The 14,583-nt window shown below is 41.1% G+C and overlaps 2 protein-coding genes across 2 annotated transcripts in view; one reads left to right on the plus strand and one right to left on the minus strand.

Moving 5' to 3' along the window:
* Nucleotides 1–5,399, minus strand: part of DHFR (dihydrofolate reductase) — a 34,407-nt gene extending 29,008 nt beyond the window's left edge. Inside the window, exons 1-3 of the mRNA XM_012472171.3 lie at nt 5,242–5,399; nt 4,827–4,876; nt 2,862–2,967 (exon numbers count right to left, since the gene is read on the minus strand). Of these exons, the coding sequence (XP_012327594.1) occupies nt 2,862–2,967; nt 4,827–4,876; nt 5,242–5,327 (242 nt within the window). The 5' untranslated portion in view covers nt 5,328–5,399. The remainder of the gene's footprint in view (nt 1–2,861; nt 2,968–4,826; nt 4,877–5,241) is intronic.
* Nucleotides 5,400–5,552: 153 nt separating this feature from the next.
* MSH3 (mutS homolog 3) overlaps nt 5,553–14,583 on the plus strand; it is a 228,702-nt gene continuing 219,671 nt past the window's right edge. The window contains exons 1-2 of the mRNA XM_064376090.1: nt 5,553–5,759; nt 7,271–7,391. Of these exons, the coding sequence (XP_064232160.1) occupies nt 5,559–5,759; nt 7,271–7,391 (322 nt within the window). The 5' untranslated portion in view covers nt 5,553–5,558. The remainder of the gene's footprint in view (nt 5,760–7,270; nt 7,392–14,583) is intronic.

Raw genomic sequence — 14,583 nt, forward strand, 5'->3', positions numbered from 1 at the left:
TAGGACATTTCCATTACACCAAAAAAAAAAAAAACCATTCTGTATTCATCGGTGGTCATTCCCACCCTTCTCACCTCAAGTTCTATTAAAGGTACAACTTGATTGTCTAGACAAATGTGGAGAAGCATTTTCCCCCAATACCTTACTAAGGAAATATTTACCCTAAATAACTAGTGTTTGGTAGAAAATTTTGTGATCACCTTGAGGATTCAGTTTCTTCTTACACTGGGGGAGAGGGTAAAAAAACAAGCTTGCATAAGCAAGTGATTTCCATGTATAAATCTCTGCCCTTTTATTCAGGACCCTGTAGTGCCTGGCACTCAGCAGGTGCTCCCTCCATGTGTGGGACTGACCAGCAAGTAAGGAAGCAGGGGCAAGAACAACAACAAAAAAGAGCTCTAACATATTTTACTAACTGGTATCACCATTTCCCTGGCATGCTTGATAATAGACTTTAAATTTTCTTAGCCTTAAAAAAAAAGAAAGCACAAGACACCAACATATGTTATATATAAATACACAAGAAGCAACCAAACCCAATTACATGCACCACAGGGAGGTAAAAAAAAAAAGAAATTACACTCATCCTTTGAGGAGAAATGCTGACTCAAGTGAACATCTCCCCCACTGAGATTTCTTTCTGTTTGTTTGAGCTCAAGCTAGCCATAAACAAACTTGAGTAGTATTCAAAAATGTCATTAGAGTTTCTTGGAATGGTGATATAGTCTGTGAACTTGAATTCTACCAAAGAAAGAAATAATCAGACTATCCTAGCAACCAGAAGAACAGCATGAAGATGGAAGCAGGCAGCAAGATGCCCATCAACAAATCTGCCCCACTGCCCTGAGGCAATCAATGCAAATATTCTGGTACATTTCTCAGTTTTTACCTATGCCATTCTAGGAAAAACCTGGGAGAAAATCTATGTAAGCCTGAATCCCCTTAGCCTATATAGTTGTGTAGTTTTTTCCTTCTTATAGTGTGTTAACTTGGCTAGGATATAGTCCTTGGTTATTCAGATACTGTATCTAGGTGTTGTTTTGAAGGTATTTTGTAGATGTGATTACAATTCAGTTTTTTATTTTTTTGAGACAGGGTCTCACTCTGTTGCCCAGGCTGGAGTACAGTGGCACGATCTTGGCTCACTGCAACCTCTGCTCCCAGGTTTAAGTGATCATCACACCTCAGCCTCCTGAGTAGATGGGACTACAGGTACACCACCACATCTGGCTAATTTTTTTGTAGACAGGGTTTCACCATGTTGCACAGGCTGGTCTCAAAACTCCTGAGCTCAAGTGATCCACCTCCCTTGGCCTTCCAAAGTGCTGGAATTACAGGAGTTAGCCACTGTTCCTGGTCGGACTTCAATCTGAGTGGGCTGATTCAGTTTGAAGGCCTTAAGAGCAGAGTTGAGCCTTCTCTGAAGAAATTTCACCTGCACTGCTTCAGCCCCTGCTAGAGAATTCCAGCTTGACCTTTCTGATGGCCTGCTTTACAGATTTGTGGACTCACATAGCCAGCCCTCACAACTGTGTAAGCCAATTTCTTGCAAGAAAACTCTTTAATATACCTCTATCTATCTACTACTGGTTCTGCTTCTTGGGTTCAATCTTGACTACTACACATGAGAAAAGAATACTATGACCACTGTTCCCAAGTAAGTAGTGTAGGATACTGCATTCTTTTAGGTGATTATATTATTAGACTAAGAAGCAATGATTAACATGCCAGATCCCAGATTTTCTTTGCCCTTAAGTCCTGATATGGTTTGGCATTTGTGTCCCCAGCCTAAATCTCACCTTAATTGTAATAATCCCCATGTCAAGGGCAGGACCAGGTGGAGATAAATGAATTATGGGGGGGGTGTTTCCCCCATGATGTTCTTGTGATAGTGAGTTCTCATGAGATCTGATGGTTTTATAAGGAGGCTTTCTCCCTTTGCTCGGCACTTCTCCTTCCTGCCACCATGTGAAGAAGGACGTGTTTGCTTCCCCTTCTACCATGATTTTAAGTTTCCTGAGGCCTCCCCAGCCATGAGGAACTGTGAGTTAATTAAACCTCTTTCCTGTATAAATTACCCAGTCTCGGGCAGTTCTTTATAGCAACGTGAGAATGGACTAACACAGGTCCAATTCTGGCCACCCCTCAACCTCTCAAACCATTGGAGTTGACTTCCTGGGCAGTCTTAATATGATTGCCTTCCAACTCTCCAGGGAATATCCAGAAGTAATTTCAGAAACTACTAACTCCAATGCTGGATTGGAGGACAGGAAAATTCTTAGCAGAGGCTAATCGGAGATACACGCTTTGCTCCAGGATCTCTAGAACCATCTCAATACTTTGAAATTTTTTACCTTCAGACACTGGGTAATGAATGTTAAGTACAAAATATTAATGGGTATTGTGGTTAATTAGGAATAATAGGCAGAAGATTACGACCCATTTCAGCCCATCCTAAAATTCACATTTTATTACATTTAGGGTTGTGTCCAGAAAGGGGATCATCACTTAATTTTAGCAAGTCCCCAAACATAGTTGTTTTGACTTTATGTGAAACTAGAAGTTATTGATTACCCTGTATAATTTACATTTGAGCCTACTGAATGATGGTTCAAGAAAACTTGCAAATCTGATACCACAGTGAGATATTTCATTTTTAATGTAACTTTTCAAGGTGATGAAATCAATTACTCAGGTAGTAGACTAAGTTATTGTCATGTAGTATAAACAACTGCTTATTCATTTTCTGTAATAACCTTTGTGATATTAAGCAGCTTCATCAATAGCTCCTTTTATACTGATCTCCACTATAAGAAATGAGACATGATTTTCTTGTGGTGAATTTATGCTAAGGTACTTACTTGAGTTCCCTGCTGAGAACTACATTAATTCTATCCTTTAAAGGTCGATTCTTCTCAGGAATGGAGAACCAGGTCTTCCTACCCATAATCACCAAATTCTGTTTATCTATAAAATCACAAAGAAAGCCTAAGTATATTTTGGGAATATACATATATTTTCATATGTTTTTATACAACAGGTCCTGAATAACATCACTTTTGTGTAACGTTGATGAGAAAAATAATCAATTCCTGGCCAGGGCCACACTGTCCTTGTGGAGTTTGCATGCTTTTCCCATGTCTGCCTGGGTTTTCTCTAGGTACTTGTTTCCTTCCACATCCCAAAGATGTGCACATTATTAATCTTTCTTAAACAAATGTAAAGCTCTTATTTATTTCAGTGTTTAATATTAGAAGTGTTTTCAGCCTTTATTTAGAAGTTTGGTGATTTTTCTGTGACCAGCAATATGCCCTAGGAATTTAACTCAAGTAGCCTATGGTAAAATTGGTTTCGCTATATATTGTTTCACTTACAATCAGTTTTCAAGAACTCACAGATGACTTTAAATGAGGACTTAGTTTAGGTATGTGCATGGACATGACTGACATCCTGCCATCTAGTGGATCTCCTTTAAAAAAACTGAAACTTAAAAGACTTACCAAAATTCATACTTATCACTCATATCCTAAATATAACTATTTTTCCCTTTGGAATTATCCCATTTATATCCAATATTTAGTTTTAATCAATTGCAATTGTGTATAACATAATAAAGAGTAAAGATTCTAGGTCAAAGTACTCAAGTTGAATGCATTTTCTCATCCACAAGACAAATTGTGTTAACCCCTTGTGGTTTACTTAATAAAATAGAGATAACAGTAGCTCCTGCTTCAAGGGTTGTTGTGGGAATTAAAAACTTAGAATAATATTCAGCCTCTAATCAGTATTGTCACAACTGTTAGATATAATTGTATTACTCATATTTGTGTACCTTGTAGATTTACATTAAATCATACTTTTAAAAATAGCTGCTTAATGTTCTACTCAATTACCTTAAAACATGTTTAATTATGTCTCTATCCTACTCTTTTAAGTAAATGCTTCTATACAAACCTTTTACATATAGCTTCCACTTTTGGTTCAGTTTCTTAAAAGAATAACTTTGAGAGTCAGCTATCTGAACCAAAGAAACATTAAGATTACCAGACCATATTGGGATTTTTGAGAGTGGCTTTTATTAATTCTTTAGCTATAGGCTCTTGTCATCATCTCTACCAGTGATGTAAGTGTCAAACCCAAATGCCTTGTATCTGTCCCATTAAAGAGATACAGCATCTGCTTCTTCCTTACTCTTTGTTTCCCCTGCCCATGCCTCCTCTTACGACCATAAATATCTACGTCTCTTAGGTTTTAAACGAGGCATCTCTTAACCCCCACATTCTTTTCCTTGGTTATCCCCTTCCCTCCAATGGTTCAATTCACCTACACCCTGTGCCTGAAATTAACCCAGATGTCCTAGAGGTTCCTCATCACTACAGTGGCACATTATTCTCCACTCCTTTACATGTCACACCAGCTTTCAAACTGATAATCTGAGCGTTCATCCTTGATTCATCATCTTTAGATTCCAGATCTCCAAAGCCAGGGTCACGTAACCTTAAAAAACTCTCTTTTCCACTGCCCTCGTTCAGGCCTTATCATCTCTTCGAGAAGCTGTTCCAAAGGCTTCCTCTGCTTTTTTTTTTTCAGAGTGCTGACTTCCAAGGAAGTCTCTACCCAGCTGCCAATTCTGTCCCTTGCCTGAATTTGCTCATGCGTTAACATGAAATTTCTAAGACAAAAATTTTTTAATAATGATAAATAAACCTTGGGAACTGCATAGAGATCCATAAAAGAAAAGGTCCCAGATTAACACGGACAATTTTCCATTTAACTAACATTTGCATTGGTAAACTTAAGCAAGACCCTACTGAATCTCACATTACCTTCTACTGAAGAGGTCGTGGTCATTCTCTGGAAATACCTGAATTCATTCCTACAAGTTAGAGAAACACAGCGTTACTCGAAACATTATCCCTTGGGCTCGAGCTCTAACGCACCTGACAAATGGAGCGCTGGGGGCAGGGATGGGGTGTTTACTCCAGGGCTGGGACTTTGCTCTGGACAAGGGCGCCGCAGGGCAAAGACCTCACCAGGCAGCAGGATTCGGATAGAAATCAGCAACTTGGCCTCCTGCTCAGCAGAAAAGGGGAATCCAGCCGGATCCACCCCTCCAGTGAGCGCAGACCGCAAGTTTGACCCCATCCTCCCGCCGCAAGTAGGTCAGGCGAGTCCCACCCAGGTTCCCCGACCCCAGACTTGGCGCCAGTCTGGGTCCCCTCACCCCGGCCCGGCAGATACCTGAGCGGCGGCCAGGGCAGGTCACCGTTCTTGCCGATGCCCATGTTCTGGGACACAGCGACGATGCAGTTTAGCAATTGAACCATGACAGCGGCAGAGAGCACTGAGCCCGCTAGCTACACCAAGACGCGCGGCCAACTTTGGCGCGAAATCATCCGCCCGCCTCTTCGTCCTTATTTGTGTAGGCGAGGCCCCGCCTCCCGCCCCGGCGCACGGCAGGGTCGCGACGTGCTCGCGCCCGCAGACGCCTGGGAACTGAGGCCGCGGGCTCGCGTTCCCGGCCGTGTCCTGCCTCCGGGCTGCCTTCCTGCCCTGCCATGTCTCGCCGGAAGCCTGCGTCGGCCGGCCTCGCTGCCTCCAGCCCAGCTCCTGCGAGGCAAGCGGTTTTGAGCCGATTTTTCCAGTCTACGGGAAGTCTGAAATCCACCGCCTCCTCCGCGGGTGCAGCCGACCAGGTGGACCCCGACGCCGCAGCGCCCCCAGCGTCCACTTTCCCGCCCCAGCTGCCGCCGCACGTGGTGGGTGCTGTCCGGAACTGGGCCGGGCCGTCAGGGCCAGGGGGCGGGGCTTGTGGGTGAGGCGCGGAGGTGGGGACCCTCCGCCAGATGATAGGGCTGGAGGAGGAAGGGGCGGGCCGAGGAAGGGGAAGGTGGGAGGGGCCCAGCCGGGGCTACGTTCTAGGTGTAGCGCTGAGGTTTTAGTACTTCCATTTGAGCTGTTAAGGCCACGGTCACGCAGGTTTTTAATGGCAGGCCTGAGACAGAAACTGAGGTCTTCTGACGAGGGGGCTTGTGGGCAAGGGGTGCGTCTTTTAACCTCCATTTTTTTTTTCTTGGTGGTTGAAGGGTTTTACTGATTTAAAAAGTGCTGGATTGGCTGACTAAAAGGAAGCTGCTGTTAGGTCTCCAGTTTTTAAGGCTGCCAACAGCATTGCTCGATATTTCAAATCATTAGGTTAAAAGCAATCATATTGTGCAGTTCCCCAGTGACTGCACTTTTTGTAGTTTAGATTATAAAGTCTGAAATACAATTTGGATGGATAAAGTTTCTTAGGATGGTTATAGATGTGATTAATCATAGGGTCCTTCCTGTTGCCATCCTTCAACGCAATACGTACGTTTGTTTGTTTGTTTTTAAACCAGAGATACTGCCACGGGAAAAGCCCCTCACTGGGGCTCCCTGCACAGTATTTCTCAAACTGAGGCTGTGGAAGGGCATTGAAGACTGGTTTTTAGCCACCTACTGTGTTTTAATGTAGGTGACAGCTTGGTTGCTTCAAAATCTTGTTCCCTTCTTGTATATTTCTCCCTTAAAGTGATTACTCCTCTTCTGTTTTTTTTTGTTTTTTTTTAGGTTGACCTACATTTCCATGAATTCACCAAAATTTTGCATCCGCCATTTAGAGGGTAGTTGGTGAAGGATTTACATATGCTTTTGGCAGGTTTTCTGCCAAAAAAAGTTCATAATCTTGTCACATCTTTAGTGATGAACATAAACCATTTAAACAGGAAACACTTAAATTGGAACGAACATGTCAAAAATGATACTGTTCTTTTATTACCTATCTTTTCCTCTCTAATTGTGCCTTTGCTACATAGCTGTTTATTTCTTAGAAGTATTTTATTTGTTTGCTTTTCCTCCTATACATTCCATTTTTCTTCAGGTTTTTATTTGTTTGAGAAATATTTTATTTAACATATGTAAGTAGGGTGATTCAAGTTTTATAATTAGAGAAAGCTGAAGGCTGATTATTGAGTCAAGACAGGTAACCAGCCTTGATTTCAATTAATTCTATCAGGGCTTGAGTTGCTGAGGCTCCTGACTTCAGTCATCAGACTCTACCTTGTCTTATGATGGTGTTCAAAACAGTTCACCCATAGGCTTTTTCCCATAGGCTAAAAGTAGGGGATTCTATGAAGAGTGGATGGCAAGGAGTTTGTCATTCAGATGTAAGGTTTAAATTACTTCACATACATCAAGCCTTCTCAGAATGGAGATAACACATCATTTTCTACCCTTCCTGATATAGACTACAGAAATTGACAGAAGTAGGAAGAGACCATTGGAAAATGATGGGCCTGTTAAAAAGAAAGTAAAGAAAGTCCAAGAAAAAGAAGGAGGAAGTGATCTGGGAATATCTGGCAACTCTGGTGAGTTGTGGGGGATTCTTTTTTCTCTTCAGTCATGGCTCTGGTATTCTTCAATTCTCCAGAGGGCAGAAGAGCCTGTTGGAGTTGAGTCTTTTTTCTTTGTGGAGAAAGGTCCCTTTTGTGCCTGAGCAGAGTGGCCAGCTATAGGTGATGGTTATGTGTATAGGAGATTAAGGGGATGGTAGAGCTAGAATTCTGCAATTTACCTCTAGTTCTCCCAACTTTTTCTTTTATTCCTTCTAGCTATTTTTGTCCTGTTTATAAAACATTCATGCTACAGAAATTTCAAACAGTACAGAAATTTGGAAGGTAGGCAGTGATAGACCCCATAATCCCTTCCTTTCAGTAAGGCCCACTGCTAATTGGTGTTCTGTATATACTTCCAGATTTTAAAATTTATACATGTGTATATGTGCATACTCATAAGCCCACAAAGTAGTTTAAATAATTATATTTTACAGATTATATTATATTCTATACTAATTTACTACTATCTTTTTCCACTTAATAGAACATTTTGAACAATTTTCAATATCAGGACATGTAGATCTACTCTCCCCGCCTTTTTTTTTGCTTGGAGCTGCTCTTTGTGTATGTAAAAGGCATTGAATAAAAACAGTATGCTTAGGCTGGGTGCCGTGGCTCATGCCTGCAATCTCAGCAGTTTGAGAGGCCAAGGCAGGCGGATCACCTGAGATCAGGAGTTCAAGACCAGCTTGACCAACATGGTGAAATCCTGTCTCTATAAAAATTAGCTGGGCGTGGTGGTGGTTGCCTATAATCCCAGCTACTCGGGAGGCTGAGGCAGGAGAATCACTTGAGCCTGGGAGGCGGAGGTTGCAGTAAGCCTAGATTGTGCCACTGCATTCTAGCCTGGGCAACAGCATGAGATTCTGTGTCAAAAACCAAACCAAAACAAAAAACAAACAAACAAAAAGCATGCCTGAATTCCTGAGTTCCTGGATATCTAGAGGTGGTGTTGCATATAGACAGTTGAGCAGAGTTTTCTCTAGTTTTTCATATCAGAGAATTTGTGATAATGAAATCCATATTCATTATTCCCAAGGAAATTGGGTAAAGAGAATGAGAAAGAAGGAAAAAAAAGTCCCAGTTCAGTAGAGGTATCTGTCCAATGGAGCTATATGTAAAATATTAATCCTTCCATAAAAGGTAAAATTTGGATTCATGGTCAACATGAAAGCTTTAGTATGAAATAACTACAGGAATGGAGACGTATGGCTAAGGAAAAAAGTAAATCTAAAACTTTTCTTTTCTGGAGGAAGCATGCAAGGAGGCATGACTTGAGAGAATTTGCCATGTGTTAATGTTACATTTCTGGGACTGCCTACCTTTCATTGCTTCATTACTTTGCAGAGACCCATTTTTGAGGTCTACAAACACTGAATGAATATCTATGTTTTTTTTTTTTTTTTTTTTTTGAGACAGAGTTTCGCTCTTGTTACCCAGACTGGAGTGCAATGGCGCAATCTCGGCTCACCGCAACCTCCGCCTCCTGGGTTCAGGCAATTCTCCTGCCTCAGCTTCCTGAGTAGCTGGGATTACAGGCATGCACCACCGTGCCCAGCTAATTTTTTGTACCTTTAGTAGAGACGGGGTTTCACCATGTTGACCAGGATGGTCTCGATCTCTTGACCTCGTGATCCACCCGCCTCGGCCTCCCAAAGTGCTGGGATTACAGGCGTGAGCCACCGCGCCCGGCCGAATATCTATGATTTTTTAAAAGCCTGCTATTATTCTAGAGACTTTTTGTAGCTCATTTCTTCTTCCTAAGAATGCTTGTTGTCCTCTTTTTCTTTTTTTGAGACAGGGTCTTGCTCTGTTGCCCAGGCTGAAGTGAACTGGCGCAGTCTTGCCTCACTGTAAACTCCACCTCCTGGGCTCAAGTGATTCTCCTGCCTCAGCCTCCTGAGTAGCTGGGATTACAGGTGTGTACCACCACACCTGGCTAATTTTTATATTTTTGGTAGAGACAGGATTTTGCCATGTTGGGTGGGCTGGTCTCGAACTCCTGGCCTCAGGTGATCCACCCGCTTTGGCCTCCCAAAGTGCTTGGATTACAGACAGGAGACACCGTGCTTGGCCTGTTGTCCGTTTTTATAGAGGAAGAAGTAGGTGATAGACAAAGAGAATTGAAGATTATCACAGTTAAGTAACTTAACCAAGACCACATAGGACAGCTGAGATAGAATGTTGAAATAAGACAACACACTTGGCATATTTTAAAATAGGACCTTTGCCACTTGTTAAATATGCCACTAACGAAAAAGGGAGAGGATCATCCACTAGTCAGAAGCTGGGTGACTGTTCCACCTCAGTTTATTTTATTTTTTAGAGACAGGTGTCCCTCCATCATCCAGGCTGGAATGTAGTGGTAGGATCATAGCTCATGTAGCCCCAAACTCCTGGGCTCAAGCCATCCTTCCGCCTCAGCTTCCTAAGTAGCAAGGACCACAAGCACATGCCACTATGACTGGCTAATTTTAAAAAATGTATATATATATGTTAGAGACAGGATTTTGCTCTGTTGACCAGGCTGGTCTCAAATTCTGGTCCCAAGCCACCTTCCTGCCTCAGTCCCTCAGTAGCTGGAACTTCATGCCTGAGCCGTCATACCTGGCAAGTTGTTTTTTTTTTTATTTTTATTTTTATTTTTTTTTTAATAATAATAACAATTATTAAGACATAGTTCTTGGGCCCGGGCATGGTGGCTCATGCCTGTAATCTCAGCACTTTGGGAGGCTGAGGCAGGCGGATCACCTAAGATCAGGAGTTTGAGACCATCCTGGCCAGCATGGTGAAACCCTGTCTCTACTAAAAATACAAAAAATTAGCTGGGCATGGTGTCTGGTACCTGTAATCCCAGCTACTTGGGAGCCTGAGGCAGGAGAATCGCTTGAGCCCGGGAGGTGGAGCTTGCAGTGAGCTGAGATTATGCCACTATACTCTAAGCTTGTTGACAGAGTGAGACTCTGTCTTAAAAAAAAAAAAAAAGATAAAAACAGTTCTCATACAAGTCATACAATACAGTTCTCAACCAATATGTCGGTTGTGCAACCATCATCAAAGTCAATTTTAGAATATTTTCATCATTCCAAAAGAAACCCTATGCCCATTAACAGCTACTGCCTGTTCTCCCCCAGCACTCCCCAGCCCTAGGTAACCACTAATCTACTTTCTGTGTAGATTTACTTATTCTGAACATTTCACATAAATGGAGTCATATAATATGTGGCCTTTGGTGTCTGGTTTCTTTCACTTACTGTAAGTTTTCAAGGCTCATCCATGTTGTAGCATGTATCAGTACTTCATTCCCTTTTCTAAAAAAATTCTTTATTTTGGTTAAATATACATAATATAAAATGTATCATCTTAGACATTTTTTAAGTATATAGCTCAGGGCTATTTAGTACATTTATATTGTTATGCCACCATCACCACTGTCCATCTCAGGAACTCATTTAATCTTGCAATCCTGTCACTCTACCCATGAAACACTAACTCCCTGTAACCCCCTTCCCCCAACCCCTGGCGCCTGCTATTCAGCTTTCTGTCTCTGTCATTTTGCCTACTCTATAATGCATTCATTCCTTTTTATTTCTGGGTAGTGTTCCATTTTATATATGCACCTCAGTTCTTAACTCTGCAATTAACAAGTTCTTTTTCATACCTGGGATCCACAGGGAAAGGACTTTATACACAAGCAAACTTAGATACATTTGAAAAGCCAGCTAAGTACATATTTTGAAAACCAAGGGAATAATAATAAACAAAGTAAAATACGCATTGTGTATTAGTCCGTTTTCACGCTGCTGATAAAGACATACTAGAGACTGGGAAGAAGAAAAGGTTTAATTGGACTTATAGTTTCACATGTCTGGGGAGGCCTTACAATCATGGCAAGAGGCAAAAGGCACTTCTTTGTTTTTTGTTTTTTCAATTTTACTTTATGTTCTGGGATACACTTGCAGAACCTGCAAGTTTGTTGAAAGGTACTTCTTACATGTGGCGGTGGCAAGAGAAAATGAGGAAGAAGCAAAAGCGGAAATCCCTGATAAACCCATCAGATCTGAGACTTACTCACTATCATGGGAATAGCACGGGAAAGACCGACCCCCATGATTCAGTTACCTACCATTGTGTTCTTCCCACAACATGTGGGAATTCTGGGAGATAAAATTCAAGTTGAGATTTGGGTCAGAGCACAGTTAAACCATATCACATTGGAAAAGATTCAAAAATACATTTTTAGCACAAAGGAAGTCATAGTAAACAAGGTAAGTATATATTAGAAAAGTTCTATTTAGAAGAGTCATTGTATTTTTTCAGAGATTCTTAGCCTTTATCAAGGTTTTTTGTTTTTAATTATAGAGGGTTGATTTCCCTAATATGTCTTTTTCTCTGGTTGCTTTTAAGATTTTTATCTTAATCACTCGTTTTCATGTTTGATTTTTTTTTGCTCCATATAATCTGCAGGAACACGTATTTGATTTTGATGGACCTTTTCTGTTTTTATTTTTTGAGGTGGAGTCTTGCTCTGTCACCCAGGCTGGAGTGCAGTGGCGCGATCTCAGCTCACTGCAACCTCTGCCCCACTAAGTTTAAGCAGTTCTCCTGCCTCCGTCTCCAGAGTAGCTGGAATTACAGGTACTCGCCACCATGCCTGGGTAATTTTTGTATTTTTAGTAGAGACGGGGTTTCACCATGTTGACCAGGCTGGTCTTGAACTCCTGACCTCATGATCCGCCTGCCTCAGCCTCCCAAAGTGCTGGGACTACAGGCGTGAGCTACCACACATGTCCGTCTTTGTCTGGTTTTTACTTTTTATTTATTTCTTCATTTATTTTTATCCTGTTTAGAGCTCATTTAAAGCTTCTTGAGTCTATGGGTTTATAGGTCTTATTAAATGTGGGAAACTTTTTTGGTTGTTAACTGTCTCACTTTTTTTTTTCTGTCTTTCCCTTGTGTCTCTCTCTAACAGTTTCTTACAGGGATGTTAATTACTTGATATTATCTCTTAAGTCATTGAGGGCCTTTTCATTTGTTTTCCAGGCTTATTTCTCTTGGTACTTCATTTTGGATAGATTCTACTGCTGTGTTTTCAACTTCAGTGGTATTTTCTTCTGCTATGTCTAATCTGCTGTAAATCTCATTCAATAAAATGTTTATTTCCCATATTGCATATTTCATCTCTAGCAGTTCTCTTTTGTTCTTTTAAAATATCTTCCAGTTCTCTATATGAATTTTATCTCAGTAAGGTCATTAAAAAGAAATCCTTTTGCTCCTCGTTTTGCTCATGTTTTCCTTTACATTCTTGATTATTTAGAGCATATTTATAAATTGTATTTTCTTGTTCTTATATGCTAATTGATTGCATCATCTCTATGATTTCTGGGTATGCATCCCTGGACAGATTTTTCCTACTTTTGCATGTCTAGCAACTAATTAGTTGTATCATGGGTATGTTGAATTCTGTGTTGTCTCCTGCTGGAGTTTATATTTCTTTGGAGTGTTGGACTCTGTTCTGGCAAGCAGTTAAATTCCTTTGAATGACCTTTATCTTTTTAAGGATTGTTTTTAAACTTCAGTAGAGAAGGTCTATAGTGCTCTTACTCTAGGGCTACTTTAGTCACATGCCTAAGGCTTGACTTTTTTAGAGGTGGAAAGAGATGCATAGTAGCAGTAGCAAACCATTATATTGTGTTTCCAGGATACAGAGACAGTAGACATTAGTAACATGAAGAATATAATACAGTCATATGCTGCCTAACGACAGTCAGTGAGGGACCACCTCTATAACATGAATCTTGTAAGATTATACTAGGTATTTTTACTGTACTATTTCTATGTTTAAATATGTTTAGATACACAGATACTTGCCATTGTGTTACAGTTGTCTCCAGTATTCAGTACAGTAACATGCTGTCCAGGTTGCCTGGGAACAATAAACTATACCATACAACCTAGGTGTGTAGGAGGCTATACCATCTAGGTATGTGTAAGCATACTCTCTGCTGTGCACACGATGATGAAGTCACCTAATGACACATTCTTTTTAACATATGCCCATCATTAAGTGATGCAAGACTGTCATTGATGACTGTAGTAAGTTTTAGGAAGTGACTAAGTATTTATTATTCAACCAGTAGCATCTGCTAGCCGTAAGAGTCCCTGATTATTTCATCTCTGTTTTTAACACTTTTGTTTTAAATACTATCAAATAAAATATAGAGAGAAATCTCTAAATTTCAAATATTTGATTAGGGGCCAGGTGCGGTGGCTCATGCCTTTAATCCCAGCACTTTGGGAGGCGGAGGCGGGCTGATCACCTGAGTTCAGGAGTTTGAGACCAGCCTGGCCAACATGGTGAAACCCCACCTCTACTAAAAATATAAAAATTAGCCAAGTGTGGTGGCACATGCCTGTAATCCCAGCTACTCAGGAGGCTGAGGCAGGAGAATCATTTGAACCCACGAGGCAGAGGTTGCATTGAGATGAGATTGCGCCATTGCATTCTAGGCTGGGCGACAGTGAGACTCTGTCTCAAAAAAAAAAAAAAAAAAAAATTTTTTTATTTGGGATGCAGGAGTTGCAGTTTGGGACATACACACATACCAGGTGGTCTTTGGTATGTTTGAAGGACAAAGAAAAAATTGGAGGTTTTATTAAACAGGAGAAATGAGCCAGGATCAGTGGCTCACGCCTGTACTCCCAACATTTTGGGAGGCCAAAGCAGGAGGATTGTTTGAGCTCAGGAGCTGGAGACCAGCCTGGCCAACATAGGGAGACCCCATCTATATAAAAACTTTTAAAATTAGTTGGGCATGGTGGCACTTGCCTGTAGTCCTAGCTACTAAGGAAGATGAGGTGGGAGGATCTTTTGAGCCTGGTACATCAAGATTGCAGTAAACCTTGATGGCATGCACTCCAGCTTGGGTGACAGAGTGAGACTCTGTCTCAAAAAAAAAAAAAGAAAGAAAAAGAAAATGTTTTGTTTTGAAAGAAGGTTCATTGGTACTAGGAAAATTTGGAGGAACTGGCAAACTGATTGGTGAATGACTGCAAGAGGTAAAACTAATCTTAGAGTCACAGCAGGTTATTTTAGCAGCTGTTGGGTAAAATTGGTTTCAGGTTACAATAGGCAGTTTTAGCAGATAGGCTTGCAGAGAATTAC

This window comes from Aotus nancymaae, unplaced genomic scaffold, assembly GCF_030222135.1.
Source record: "Aotus nancymaae isolate 86718 unplaced genomic scaffold, 86718_ANA_hifiasm-v0.15.2.pri h1tg000014l, whole genome shotgun sequence".
Lineage (NCBI taxonomy): Eukaryota > Metazoa > Chordata > Mammalia > Primates > Aotidae > Aotus > Aotus nancymaae.